We start from the raw sequence: 12,136 nt of genomic DNA, 5'->3' as shown, positions 1-12,136 counted from the left end.
GGACAAGAATAGCACTCAAAAGTTTATTGGACAAAAATAGCTCTTTATTTTTTATTTTTTAAATTAATAAATAATTATAAATAAATACAAAAAATCACAAATTCATCGTTAATATTTTCCCACCAAAACAAAATCCCGTCAAAATTTTCTCGCCAAAAAAATTTCGTCAAAATTTTCCGCCAAAATATTTTCCGTTCCCAGAAAAAAAAATATCGTCAAAAAAAATCCAAGAAATTCAGGAAGGATAACACGAAATTTAGGAAAGATTTCACGTAATTTAGGAAGGATTTCACGAATCGGGAAACCCTTCCTGTATTACGTGGAAACGTTCCTAAAATTCATGAATTCATGAAAGCCTTTCTGAATTACGTGGAATCCTTCCTGAATTTCGTTGAATCATTCTTGAATTTCGTGTAATCCTTTTAGGAATCCTTTCATGAAAGTCAAGGAATCCTTCCTGAATTTCGTGAAATTCTTCCTGAATTTTGTGGATTTTTTTGTGGGAAAATTTAGACGGAATTTTTTTGCGGGAAAATGTTGAAAAAAATTTAGCGGGAAAATATATTTACGTTGCGGAAATTTTTTGGCGGGAAATTTTTCAATTTTATTTATTTATTTATTTTAATTCAACTAATTATTCATATTTAATATTTATTTAAAGTTTATAGTGCTATTTGTTGAACTTTTCAAATGTAGTCCTATTTTTGAAAGAAAAACTTATTTTAGTGCTATTTTTGTCAATCTCCCATTATTTTTTACTTACAAACATAAAATTGAACCAATAGATTTGAAACATGTGGTTTAGTGGTTTTCTCAAAGTTTTTCATTTGAGAAACTCTATCCCTTCTCTTTCTTACTTTTCAGATTTTTTTTTTATTTTTATAATAGACAGTTTCTCATTGAGAAACCATTGATGGAGATGCTCTTACGCTTTTCCAAATTGTAACTAACTTCGAATAAAATGCATCAACATCCATAGATCCTAAATTTATGTAGTGTTGCTTAAGATTTGATATAGACGTAGAACATCATTCTGCTGAAATGTCTTCAACAATATTTTCCAAACTACATTTTCAGTCTTAAAAATTTCTATACAAAACACTTTGACCAAGTTCAGTCTTAGAAACAGAAATCATAAGTTAAGAATCTATCACATCATTATAACGGTGCCAAGTTCGCATCATAATGATGATCTGGTTGGTTAATGTATAGTTTTGTATATATTGACGAAGAAAATTGAGTCGCCATCCACAAAATTGATGAGATTGACGAATGGACAGAAACTCGAAGAAATGAAACTGAACTGAGATCACGCTGAAATCAAGCTCAGAAACAAAGAAAAAGTTAGGAAAAAAAAAAGATATATAATTTTCATTTTGATCTCAGACCAAATGGGATTTGTAACAAGAAGATAATGAGAGAGGGGTCGAGAAGAAGAGATAATTTCAAAATCTTTTTAATGACTTAACCAAATGTTATTGTACACGCTTAATACTTTAAGCTTAAAACTTCTAAACTACCTATTAATAACGCGGGTTGGCTGATTTTTCAGTCCTTAACTATTTGCAAACTCAATGATTCCCCCTATATTTTTTTGCTCTTAAAAAACTATCAACAACTAACATTTTTTCTCAATAAACCATCACATACTTTCGAATTCATCTTGAAAAATACGCCTCCAATTGAACCGGTCATTAAACCGGGTTTAACCACAAATCCGCGTTTATTGTACCGCGATTAGGATTACCCGTATGATTATCCATGACCCGAGAGTGAAAACGGCGTCGTTTTCACTCTTCTCTCAATTTCTCAAACTCGCAAATCGTCATTGTTCACCCATTTCAAAATTAGGGTTCTTCAGAGAAAAGGTGAAAGGGGATCCTCCATCTTCTTAAAGTTCACCCTCTATCTTCTTACTCATCGCATCCTCCATCTTCTTAAATTTTTTGTTTTGGAGCTTCATAGTACCCATCACTTCCATCCTAAAAGCATTGACATCCTCTGCAACTAACTTACACTTCTCCTCGACCATCCTAATTTCTTCTAAGAGAGCTTCATCAACCCATTTGAACAAGTGATCCTCATTTTTTCTCTATACACATAACCTCCGATCAATAATACTCCATCGTCTTTTCAAATCAACAATTTAACCAAATAGAAAAACGTACCTTCATTGCAATCGCGCATCGGTAGAATCTCCGGTATGGATTCTCCTTCGTTTTTGATGTGAATGTGATGATATCCTCTCCACACCAGGAGGAGAAAACCGATGCGCCGGAATTTAAGCGGATGAGTAGTAGCTCGTTGTGCTCATCGTCTCTGCAATTTCAGAAATTTAGTACCAAATATTGATGAAGATGAACCCTAAACCCCAAATCGATTTTATGTACAAGATCGACGTCGTTTTGGTTTCGTTTTGAGACATAGAGAGACAAGTGAAAACGACGTCGTTTTCACTCTCGGATCATGGATAATCATACAGGTAATCCTAATCGTGGTACAGTAAACGCGGATTTGTGGTTAAACCCGGTTTAATGGCCGGTTCAATTGGAGGCGTATTTTTCAAGATGAATCCAAAAGTATGTGATGGTTTATTGAGAAAAATGTTAGTTGTTGGTGGTTTTTTAAGAGCAAAAAAGTATAGGGGGAATCCTTGTGTTTGTAAATAGTTAAGGGCTGAAAAATCAGCCAACCCCTAATCATGCATGCACACAACAAATAAATGGTTATGTTGTTACAGCTTGAAAGGGCATTCTTTTAAAAAAAAAAAATCAAACCTAAATTAACGAAAATAGAAGTGTGTATTCATGCAAATTATTGACTACCCATCCATAGCTCAAGATTCAAATCTGTTCAAGATGACCCAACGGTTGGAAGCGCAAGGGACTAACGATCGCAATTATGAGTGGGATGATGGATCGGACCATGATGATGTAACAAAGATATCTGTGAGAGGTGACATTAATGGCATACAATACATCCGATTCGACTATATCAAGAGTGGACAAATAAAATATGGATCATTTCATGGTTGGACGAGTCCAGGTCTCTCACAAACGGTATGACACTTTGAATAGTAACTAAACTCCCTTTATTTCTTGTTAGTGTGGATAAAATGACTTTGTGATCTGATTTTTGTTTCAACCTTGCAAGTTTTGCAGTTTGAGATTAACAAACTAAAAGACGAACAACTTGAATCCGTTGAGGGTTACTACGAACCCAACTCGGGTGTGATTCAAGGAATTCAATTCAAAACCAACTTAAGGATTTCTGAACTAATAGGATACGAAGAAAATGGTACTAAGTTTTCACTAGCTGTGGATGGAAAGAAGATCATTGGGTTTCATGGATCAAGTTCATCAAAGCTCAAATCTCTTGGAGCATATTTCACTAGGATTTCTCCAACTAGATTGGAAGTGAAAGGGATAAAAGGAGGCAAGGAGTGGAACGATGGATCCGATCATGAAGGTGTTACAAAAATCCATGTACGAGGTGGTCCTGAAGGTATACAATACGTCAAGTTTGATTATATTACGGATGGCAAACATATATATGGGCAAGCTCATGGTGCCACAGGTAGAGGTTTCACGCAACCGGTATGTATAACTAGGAAAATACTAATCGTTAGATTTGATGCCACGAGCATATATTTATTGTTAACTATTAACGTAGTCTTTGTTTTATCAACTGTTTATGCAGTTTGAGATCGACCATTTCAACAAGGAATATTTGGTATCTGTTGAGGGTTACTATGACAACGACAAACATGGGGTCATTCAAGGGCTTCAATTCAGAACTAACAACAAGACTTCAGAATTGATGGGATACGACAATGGTAAGAAGTTTACACTAGCAGCTAGTGGAAAGAAGATAATTGGGTTTCATGGATTTGCTGAGAAGAATCTAAACGCTCTGGGAGCATATTTCACAACTTTTCCTTTTACTAAATTAGAACTCAAAGGTGGTACTACTCTAGGAAAAATTTGGGATGATGGTGCTTTTGAGGGCGTAAGAAAGGTGTCCGTTCATTCTAAAAACTCTTATGTAAATTGCGTCACATTCCATTATGAAAACAATGGCAAAGTGGAAAAGCGTGAGCATGGGTCGATGGCTGGAAAAGAAGAAGAGGTCATAATTTCCTACACCTCAAAATATTCACCGAAGTTTATATATAATTTGCATTTTTTGTCGAGTATGTTATTGAAAGCCTTTCCTAATTGCAGTTTGCGGTCGACTTTCCAAATGAATTTATCACATCCGTGGAAGGGACTCTGGAAACCGATGGTTATACGTGGATTGCGTCCTTGACTTTCAAAACATCTAGAGGGAGAACTTCTCCACCATTTGGAAGTATGACTAAAACTAAATTCGTACTTGAGAAGAAAGGTTGCGCTGTGGTTGGGTTCCATGGACGGTCTACTGGTTGTATTTTGGCTCTTGGAGCATATTTTTATCCGCTGCCTCCTCCGGTTGGTGTGGAGAAACTAGAAGCAAAAGGTAGTGATAGAGGAGACTCTTGGGACGATGGAAGTTTTGATAGTATTAGAAACATATACATGGGACACAACGAGATGGGTGTTGCATTTGTCAAGTTTCTGTACGACAAAGACAGCCAGACAGTGATCGGAGATGATCATGGGAACAAGACATTACTTGGAGTTGATGAGGTGATTACTTCAGTTTTCTTATACACCTATGCTCTTAATAAACATATTTATTGGTGGTTTTCTTGGTTTTGCAGTTTGAGTTGGAGTATCCGAAAGAATACCTGATATCAGTTGAGGGTAGTTGTGATGTTTTAGACGGAAGTGAATATGAAGTTATACGCATGCTTAGTTTCAAGACCAATATGCGAACCTCTAAAATTTTTGGACTCGAGACAACCTCAAGCTTCATACTCCAGAAGGAATGTCATAAGATCGTTGGGTTCCATGGAAAAGTAAGTAACATGCTTCATCAAATTGGTGTCCATGTCCTACCTATTACTGACTGATCTTTTTTCATATATTTTCATATATATATATATATATATATATATGTGTGTGTGTCTGAACTTGAGGCAAAACATTCTGGACCAAGTATGATCATATTTTTTAATTATCTCCTATCTTGTATACTCTGTCGCGTATTATTTCGTATGTTTTATTGGCGTGTCTTTCCCAGCCTCATGTAAGTTAATATGAGTATATGACCGTTAAAAATTTCTTTAAGTTCTTTTAAATTTCCCAGCCTCATGTAAGTTAATATGAGTATATGACCGTTAAAAATTTCTTTAAGTTCTTTTAAATTTCCCAGCCTCAAGTGTTATCCCTACCAAGCTGCATGCACATCAGATTATCTCCAATGCCATATCTTTTTTTTTAGGGAATCAGATTTGAGTATGGTGGGTAAACCAAATAACTCTTCTGCATGCACATCAGATTATGTCCAATGTCATATCTACGGGTTAACATGATGTCCAGAAAACCTAGCCAAAACAAAGGAAGTAAAGCCCCAAACATAGCTATTCAATGTATTGAATTTAATCCTATATTCTCATAGTTGATAACTAGATTTTTGTTTTCTCTTCAGTTTCAAACAGTTTCCATTTTCAGTGCTTTTTTCGGATTATCGACTAACAATAACCTAACTTAACAAGATTCAGGAACAGAAGGATCATAGCTCCGGAACAAACAGAAGAATGTTGCTTCATTCTAACAAGCCAGTGCGGCTACGGTTAATATACTAGTCTGGTCTTGAAGAAACTTAAACCCGAAACAAACGGGTAAAACAAAGAGCTTGAATTAACCATGAGTTCATCCTCCACGCATATGGGCACCGAGTTCACCAAACTGATCATCGGCTTCTACAGTGTCATCTGAGAGACGGACTGCATCAAGCTTCTGCTTCAGGATATCTATCGCATTTAGCACCAGCTGGGAAGCCTTCACTGCACCTGTGGATTCAACAGTGAATATAAAACTATCATCTTTCGGATGGATCTCAATGAGCCCCGGTTTCCCCATTGCTTCAGCTTTCTTGATCACTTCTTCATCATAAGTGTATGCTTCAGGATCAACCACCACAACCTAAAGAAACAAAGTATCATAATTACAATTTGTACCTTACAATTTTGATGATTCAAACAATAGACTGCAACAGAAATGGCATACCAAATTCCAACAATAAATTACTGTAACTGTTATAATCATAAACAATGTTCTCTCGCAGTTTCAGTTGTGTTGTGGCGAGTCATAGTGGACACTGAACCACTAACATGAAATAAAAAATATCCTCCCCTTTCTCTATCCCCTTACCCATCCATTCGAATGGTGATTCATATAATTTGCAGTGATTAGACATAGAAAGATGTTTCAGTTTGGTACCAAAAGTCTAGCAGTTATTTGATTCATTCGAATGACTGAAGTAGTTCTCCAAAAGAGCTAAGTAGTGCTATCTAACAGAAAGAGAAGGAAAGAAATGAGCTAAACGCACTAACCACCTAAAGAAAACTCATACACCCATATCATATATAAACTAGTACAATCATATCGAAGTCTGAAAGTTATAAACTAACCTGTCTGGTGACTGGGTCAATGCCAAACACTTTGGTAGGACTGCTCTCAATCAAGTCGATTTTTTCCTCGTCTGACAAAGTGTCCATCATATCTTCATTGATAATAATGTCAGGCTCATACATAAACGTAACAGTAGCTGCAGGAGACCATTTTGCATGATCTTTCCCAATCCCTTTCCTCGCTATCGCCCTAAGCTTCAACTCTTGTCCCCGACGCAGTTTCACAATGATAATTCCCCTGAAACCAAAACAAAAACAGTCATTAACAAAGACTAAGCAAGCAAAACCCACACAACTACCAAACCAAAAGATCAAACAACCAAGAGCAAGAAGAGTCCTGCAAAGGGCCATCAAAACCGGCTTAGAAATGACAACTTTTGTTTAGCATTGTCTAATCTCTGAAGTTTAGCAGATTCATAAAGACAAAAGAATCAACTTCACAATCTTTAATCAACAGATAAACTAGAACCAATGATGAAAAGTAACATACTTTTGCTCGCTTGAATCAGAAGCAGACGAGTCAATAGTGAAATCAACCGGAGTAACAGTAGGATCAGCACTGTACAAATCCCTACTAGTAACATCTAGGGTTTGGTCAGTAACACACTTAGCACTAAGCCGAAACTCAACAGAGCAAAACTCGCACTGTCCATCTCCATCACAAGCATCACAATCTCGAGAGAACCGCATGCTCATAGCACGCTCGCTAGTGAGAGGAATGAGACCTAATCGATGAGCAATGAACTCGTCGTTGAGAACAGAGGAATTAACTTCGATTTCGACGAGATCTATTGCGACTGTTGGGACTTCGGAGATCATAACGCGACGGAGAGCGTTGGCCATGGATACGTCGGTTTCACGAAGCTCGAACTTTGCGTAGTCATCTTTAAGCTCACGGATCGTGATCTTTGGGAATCTTTGGTAAGTGGCACCGTCCATTGCAGAAGCTGCTCGGTGGTTTCTGACGAGTGTTGAGCTTTATTAGGGTTTTAGGGATAATGACTTTTCAATTTCTTCGCCGGAGAAGAAGATAAAAATTAGGAGAAAGTGTCTATATGGGCCTTTTTATTATTTTATGGGCTTTTTCAGGCCTCTCTTAACAATTTTTGGGAATGGTTCAAAATGTCTGTCTACATTCTACAATGGATTTTCATGATTATATGAACCAACACCAATTCAGATATGATGTTGTGACAAAGAGTTTTATCGGGTGAGAGCGAGGTTAGTGTCTAAACATTTAAGCTTATATACTTAGGTTAAAATGTTTACTTATCCGATCGGAATCACAGAACCGAACCGAACAAAAATACTAAACATCAATTGAAACCCTTCTGATCTAATTGTGTCTAATAACATAACCTTAACTGAAACCCATAATTATCGGTTGATCGGGCCGAAAAATCTTCTGATTTTAATCGCAGGACTACTCTGTGTGGTTGGAAGAAGAATCAAAACTTCAAAGTGACCTCTTTGATAAGATTGGTCCTTAGATTTTGGTGGCCTCAAGCATTACTTAAATAATGTGATTTTTTTATATAAAAACTAATATTAGAACAATTATCATTAAAATACTAATATATATATATATATATATATATATATATATATAAGATTAGAAAAAGTCATTGAATTTCTGAAATTCTGTTTTGTTTGAAGAAGCTAAGAATATCAAAATATTTGGAAATTTTGTTGATTAAAAGAAAAAGAACTAAACTAAAAAGTATATTTTTTTTATCAACAGAAACAGAAAAAAATGTAAAATGAAAGACTGGACATGCTCATGTGACTCAATAATAAAGTAAATAACCAACTCACCAAAACCAAACATGTTGAACATGTGGCCCCAAAAATTTTGGTTATTATATTTGGAGGCCTAAAGCATATGCTTTGGCTGTTTTATGGGCAGGCCGGGCCTGCTCTTTGATCACCCAAAAATTTACAAAATCTAGATTTATAAAAGTTATTAAAAGGTGATAAAGAGATCATAAATAATTTAATAACACTTACAAAACATTTTCAGTATGCTCAAATGGGGAAGGAAATGAGGAGACAAGAAACAAATATTGTAATGGCATCAACGATGCCGTTGACGGCCATAACGGAGACGGTGAGAATTTGAAAGAATTAATAATTCGTGTTTGTTTTATCAACTATAAAATAGTTTGAGTTTTTTTTCCGATAACAAAAAAAAGTTTAGTTTTATTTCTGACAAATATTAAATAGTTTGGGTTTTTTTTTTTTTGGAATTTGCTAGTTAACATAAACGGATCAGAGGGATCATATAAATTATAAAGGCCAAAAAGTGTCACAACCAGTTGAGCAAATGGACATTGGAGCATCACATGATTATTTGTTTTCTTTTGTGCAGCACATCTCGGCACATGCATCATGGTAAGTCTCTTCTTTGCAGTTTGCTAATGCTCTCCACAAGAAATTTTGAATCTTAAATAATATCTTAACTTACCCATATTACTCAAGTCCCATACTGCTTCAATTTTAGTACTTGTTACCTCACCACATCTTTCCATCACTTAGGCTCTGTCCTTTTTCCAAACGCTGCGACCAAAAGAACAGTTGCTTAACACACGATTACGTGGAGTCTGTAGAGAGTTGTGTGGAGAGGAGTCGCTTGATGCTAATAACAGCGACGTATAAGGCATATACAGGTGTCGCTAAAAATAACAGCGACTCAACATCTTCACTATTGACGTTGCCGGCGACTAATTTTTTATCTCTGTTATATTTTTGCCCTCGTCGGAGTCGCTGTCGCTGTCATTAACAAACGAACAGGCCCTTCATGGTAACCTATTCAAACACATTCCCTTTTTCGTGCTTTTTCCCGTTACGACTAACACTAACCCAAATTATAACAAGATCTTCACATGTTGTTACCAAATAAGACAGTGCCCCTACAATTATAATAAGATCTTCACATGTTGTTATCGAATAAGACAGTGCCCCTACAATTAATATATTACTCTGATCTTCACATGTTGTTATCGAATTAGCCACGAGTTCATCCTCCACGCATATGGGCACTGAGTTCACCAAACTGATCATCAGCTTCTACAGTGTCATCTGAGAGACAGATTGCATCAAGCTTCTGCTTCAGGATGTCTATGGCATTTAGTACCAGCTGGGAAGCCTTCAGTGCACCTGTGGACTCAACAGTGAATACAAAACTATCATGTTTCGGATAGATCTCAATGAGTCCTGGTTTTCCCATGGCTTCTGCTTTCTTGATCACTTCTTCATCGTAAGTGTATGCTTCAGGATCAACCACCACAACCTAAGAAGCAAAGTATCATTATTACAATTGTGATGATTCAAACAATGCACTGCAAAAGAAACGCACAGAAATGAGCTAAACCCACTAACCTGATATGAACCTTAAATTTCAAGAATGATTTAAGCAAAAGCTTCCCTTTAACCCAACTCTCTCTTAGAGAATTAGGTTAATTGTTGGAGGTTAGTTTCTTATTGATCATAAGAGAACAACCAATCATAAACCTAAACTAAAAAGGAAAAAACACCAAAAATAATACTCAAAACTTAATAAGAGACTTTGGGCTCACGTAAAGGCCTTATGGTTCTAGTGATACCATGATCCATATCATAACCACCTAATAAAAATTCATACATCCACATCACATATATATAGTACAATCATATTGAAGTCTCAAAGCTATAAACTTGTATAGATGTTCTTCTTACAGAACATCGAAATTAACCTGTCTGGTGACTGGATCAATGCCAAAAACTTTGGTTGGACTGCTCTCAATCAAGTCTATTTTCTCCTCGTCTGTCAAAGTGTCCATCAAGTCTTCATTGATAATAATGTCAGGCTCATACATAAACGTAACAGTAGCTGCAGGAGACCATTTTGCATGATCTTTCCCAATTCCTTTCCTCGCTATCGCCTTAAGCTTCAACTCTTGTCCCCTGCGCAGTTTCACAATGGTAATTCCCCTGAAACCAAAACAAAAACAGTCAAAGAAACTTCAGAAAAAAAGCCACACAACTACCAAAGTAAAAGATCAAACAACCAAGAACAAGCTAGAAGGCTAATGCAAAGGAAGTATTTTTCATCCTCGAATTGCTAAAAGATGTCAAATTTGTTTAGCATTGTCTAATTTCCAATCGATTTATAAAGAACAAATAATGACCACATTTCCAATGATGAAAAGGACATACTTTTGCTCGCTTGAATCAGAAGCAGACGAGTCAATAGTGAAATCAACAGGAGTAACAGTAGGATCAGCACTGTAGAGATCTCTACTAGTAACATCTAGGGTTTGGTCAGTAACACACTTAGCACTAAGCGGAAACTCAACAGAGCAAAACTCGCATTGTCCTTCTCCATCACAAGCATCACAATCTTGACAGAACCGCATGCTCATAGCACGCTCGCTAGTGAGAGGGATGAGACCAAGTCGTTGAGCAATGAACTCGTCGTTGAGAACAGAGGAATTAACCTCGATGTTGACGAGATCTATTGCGATGGTGGGGACTTCGGAGATCATTACGCGACGGAGAGCGTTGGCCATTGAAACGTCGGTTTCACGAAGCTCAAACTTGGCGTAGTCATCTTTAAGCTCACGGATATTGATCTTTGGGAATCTTTGGTAAGTGGTACCGTCCATTTCAAAAGCTGCTCGGTGGTTACCACAGCGGGGCATAAACTTTTCGAAGTGTTAAAAGAAGTATTACAATCTCTAGATCTAGATATCCATAACGTGAGATGTCAATGTTATGATAATGGATCTAATATGAAAGGAAGCCAACAAGATGTACAAAAAAAAACTTTTGTATATAAATCCTAGAGCATTTTATACACCATGTGTTTGTCATAGTCTTAATTTGGTTTTATGTGATATTGGAAATAATTCTATAAAGGTAAAAGATTCTTATGGAGTTGTGCAACGCTTATATTCTTTGTTTGCTAGTTCAATAAAGAGGTGGGATATTTTGAGAAAGAATGTAAAAAATTTAACGCTTAAACAATTATCAACAACAAGATGGAAAGTTATGTTGAAGTATTAAAGCAATAAAATTTCAAATTGTGGATATAAGAGAAGCTTTACTTGAAGTGGCTGAAAGTGATAATGATCCAATGATTCAAAGTGAAGCTAAATCTCTAGCAATGAATGAGCTTCGTAGTTTTGAATTTTTGTTATCAACTATTATTTGATTTGATATATTGCATGTGGTGAATATTGTTAGTAAGAAGATACAATAAAAAAATATGCAAATTGATGTGTGGCAATGAAAGAGATATTAGTGGATTAATTTCTTATTTAAAAAATATAGAGAAAATGGATTTGTTGATGCCATGGCAAAAGCTAAGGAAATTGCTAATGTAATTCGTATTGAACCTATATTTATTCAAAAAAGAGTTATTCGTAGGAAAAGAATATTCGATGAATTTATAGGTAATAAACCATTATTATCCATAGAAGAAATGTTTAGGATTCAATTTTTATATATATTATAGATCATTCTATGATAAGAGGTTTGAGCAATATCAATCGAATGAACATATATTTGTTATTTTTGTTTGATTCTACTAGATTGAAAATG

At 35.9% G+C, this 12,136-nt stretch overlaps 3 protein-coding genes across 3 annotated transcripts; 1 reads left to right on the top strand and 2 right to left on the bottom strand.

Moving 5' to 3' along the window:
• The first annotated feature begins 837 nt into the window (after positions 1 to 837).
• LOC9319963 (jacalin-related lectin 16) lies at positions 838 to 5,205 on the top strand. Its single transcript, XM_002885914.2, has 5 exons — positions 838 to 3,059; positions 3,162 to 3,596; positions 3,700 to 4,128; positions 4,224 to 4,667; positions 4,742 to 5,205. Exons 1-5 carry the CDS (start codon positions 2,808 to 2,810, stop codon positions 4,991 to 4,993), a joined length of 1,812 nt encoding a protein of 603 aa, XP_002885960.2. The 5' UTR covers positions 838 to 2,807; the 3' UTR covers positions 4,994 to 5,205.
• Positions 5,206 to 5,511: 306 nt separating this feature from the next.
• On the bottom strand, positions 5,512 to 7,588 carry LOC9319962 (DNA-directed RNA polymerases II, IV and V subunit 3). Its single transcript, XM_002883849.2, has 3 exons — positions 7,047 to 7,588; positions 6,557 to 6,794; positions 5,512 to 6,068 (listed from the first exon to the last, which is right to left on the bottom strand). Exons 1-3 carry the CDS (start codon positions 7,493 to 7,495, stop codon positions 5,796 to 5,798), a joined length of 960 nt encoding a protein of 319 aa, XP_002883895.1. The 5' UTR covers positions 7,496 to 7,588; the 3' UTR covers positions 5,512 to 5,795.
• A 1,851-nt stretch (positions 7,589 to 9,439) lies between these two features.
• Positions 9,440 to 11,565, bottom strand: LOC9322026 (DNA-directed RNA polymerases II, IV and V subunit 3). The gene is made up of 3 exons (XM_002883848.2): positions 10,751 to 11,565; positions 10,288 to 10,525; positions 9,440 to 9,845 (listed from the first exon to the last, which is right to left on the bottom strand). The coding sequence occupies exons 1-3, from the start codon at positions 11,233 to 11,235 to the stop codon at positions 9,573 to 9,575; spliced, it is 996 nt and encodes a 331-aa protein (XP_002883894.2). The 5' UTR covers positions 11,236 to 11,565; the 3' UTR covers positions 9,440 to 9,572.
• Between the last annotated feature and the right edge of the window lie 571 nt (positions 11,566 to 12,136).

The sequence above is a fragment of the Arabidopsis lyrata genome (genome assembly GCF_000004255.2).
Source record: "Arabidopsis lyrata subsp. lyrata unplaced genomic scaffold ARALYscaffold_3, whole genome shotgun sequence".
NCBI classification, from domain to species: Eukaryota; Viridiplantae; Streptophyta; class Magnoliopsida; order Brassicales; family Brassicaceae; genus Arabidopsis; species Arabidopsis lyrata.
The sequence above is the reverse complement of the archived record's forward strand: the minus strand, read 5'-3'. Positions and strand labels throughout refer to the sequence as shown.

Bases quoted from the DNA above. Each gene is read 5' to 3' on its own strand.
- LOC9319963 (XM_002885914.2), top strand. From the start codon at position 2,808: ATGCAAATTATTGACTACCCATCCATAGCTCAAGATTCAAATCTGTTC. The intron at 3,060-3,161 runs GTATGACACTTT...CAAGTTTTGCAG, and splicing joins GTCCAGGTCTCTCACAAACG to TTTGAGATTAACAAACTAAA. The intron at 4,129-4,223 runs GTCATAATTTCC...TCCTAATTGCAG, and splicing joins TGGCTGGAAAAGAAGAAGAG to TTTGCGGTCGACTTTCCAAA.
- LOC9319962 (XM_002883849.2), bottom strand. From the start codon at position 7,495: ATGGACGGTGCCACTTACCAAAGATTCCCAAAGATCACGATCCGTGAG. The intron at 6,795-7,046 runs GTATGTTACTTT...TTTTGGTTTCAG, and splicing joins TCTGATTCAAGCGAGCAAAA to GGGAATTATCATTGTGAAAC. The intron at 6,069-6,556 runs GTTAGTTTATAA...TTGTTTCTTTAG, and splicing joins TTGACCCAGTCACCAGACAG to GTTGTGGTGGTTGATCCTGA.
- LOC9322026 (XM_002883848.2), bottom strand. From the start codon at position 11,235: ATGCCCCGCTGTGGTAACCACCGAGCAGCTTTTGAAATGGACGGTACC. The intron at 10,526-10,750 runs GTATGTCCTTTT...TTTTGGTTTCAG, and splicing joins TCTGATTCAAGCGAGCAAAA to GGGAATTACCATTGTGAAAC. The intron at 9,846-10,287 runs GTTAATTTCGAT...TTTGCTTCTTAG, and splicing joins TTGATCCAGTCACCAGACAG to GTTGTGGTGGTTGATCCTGA.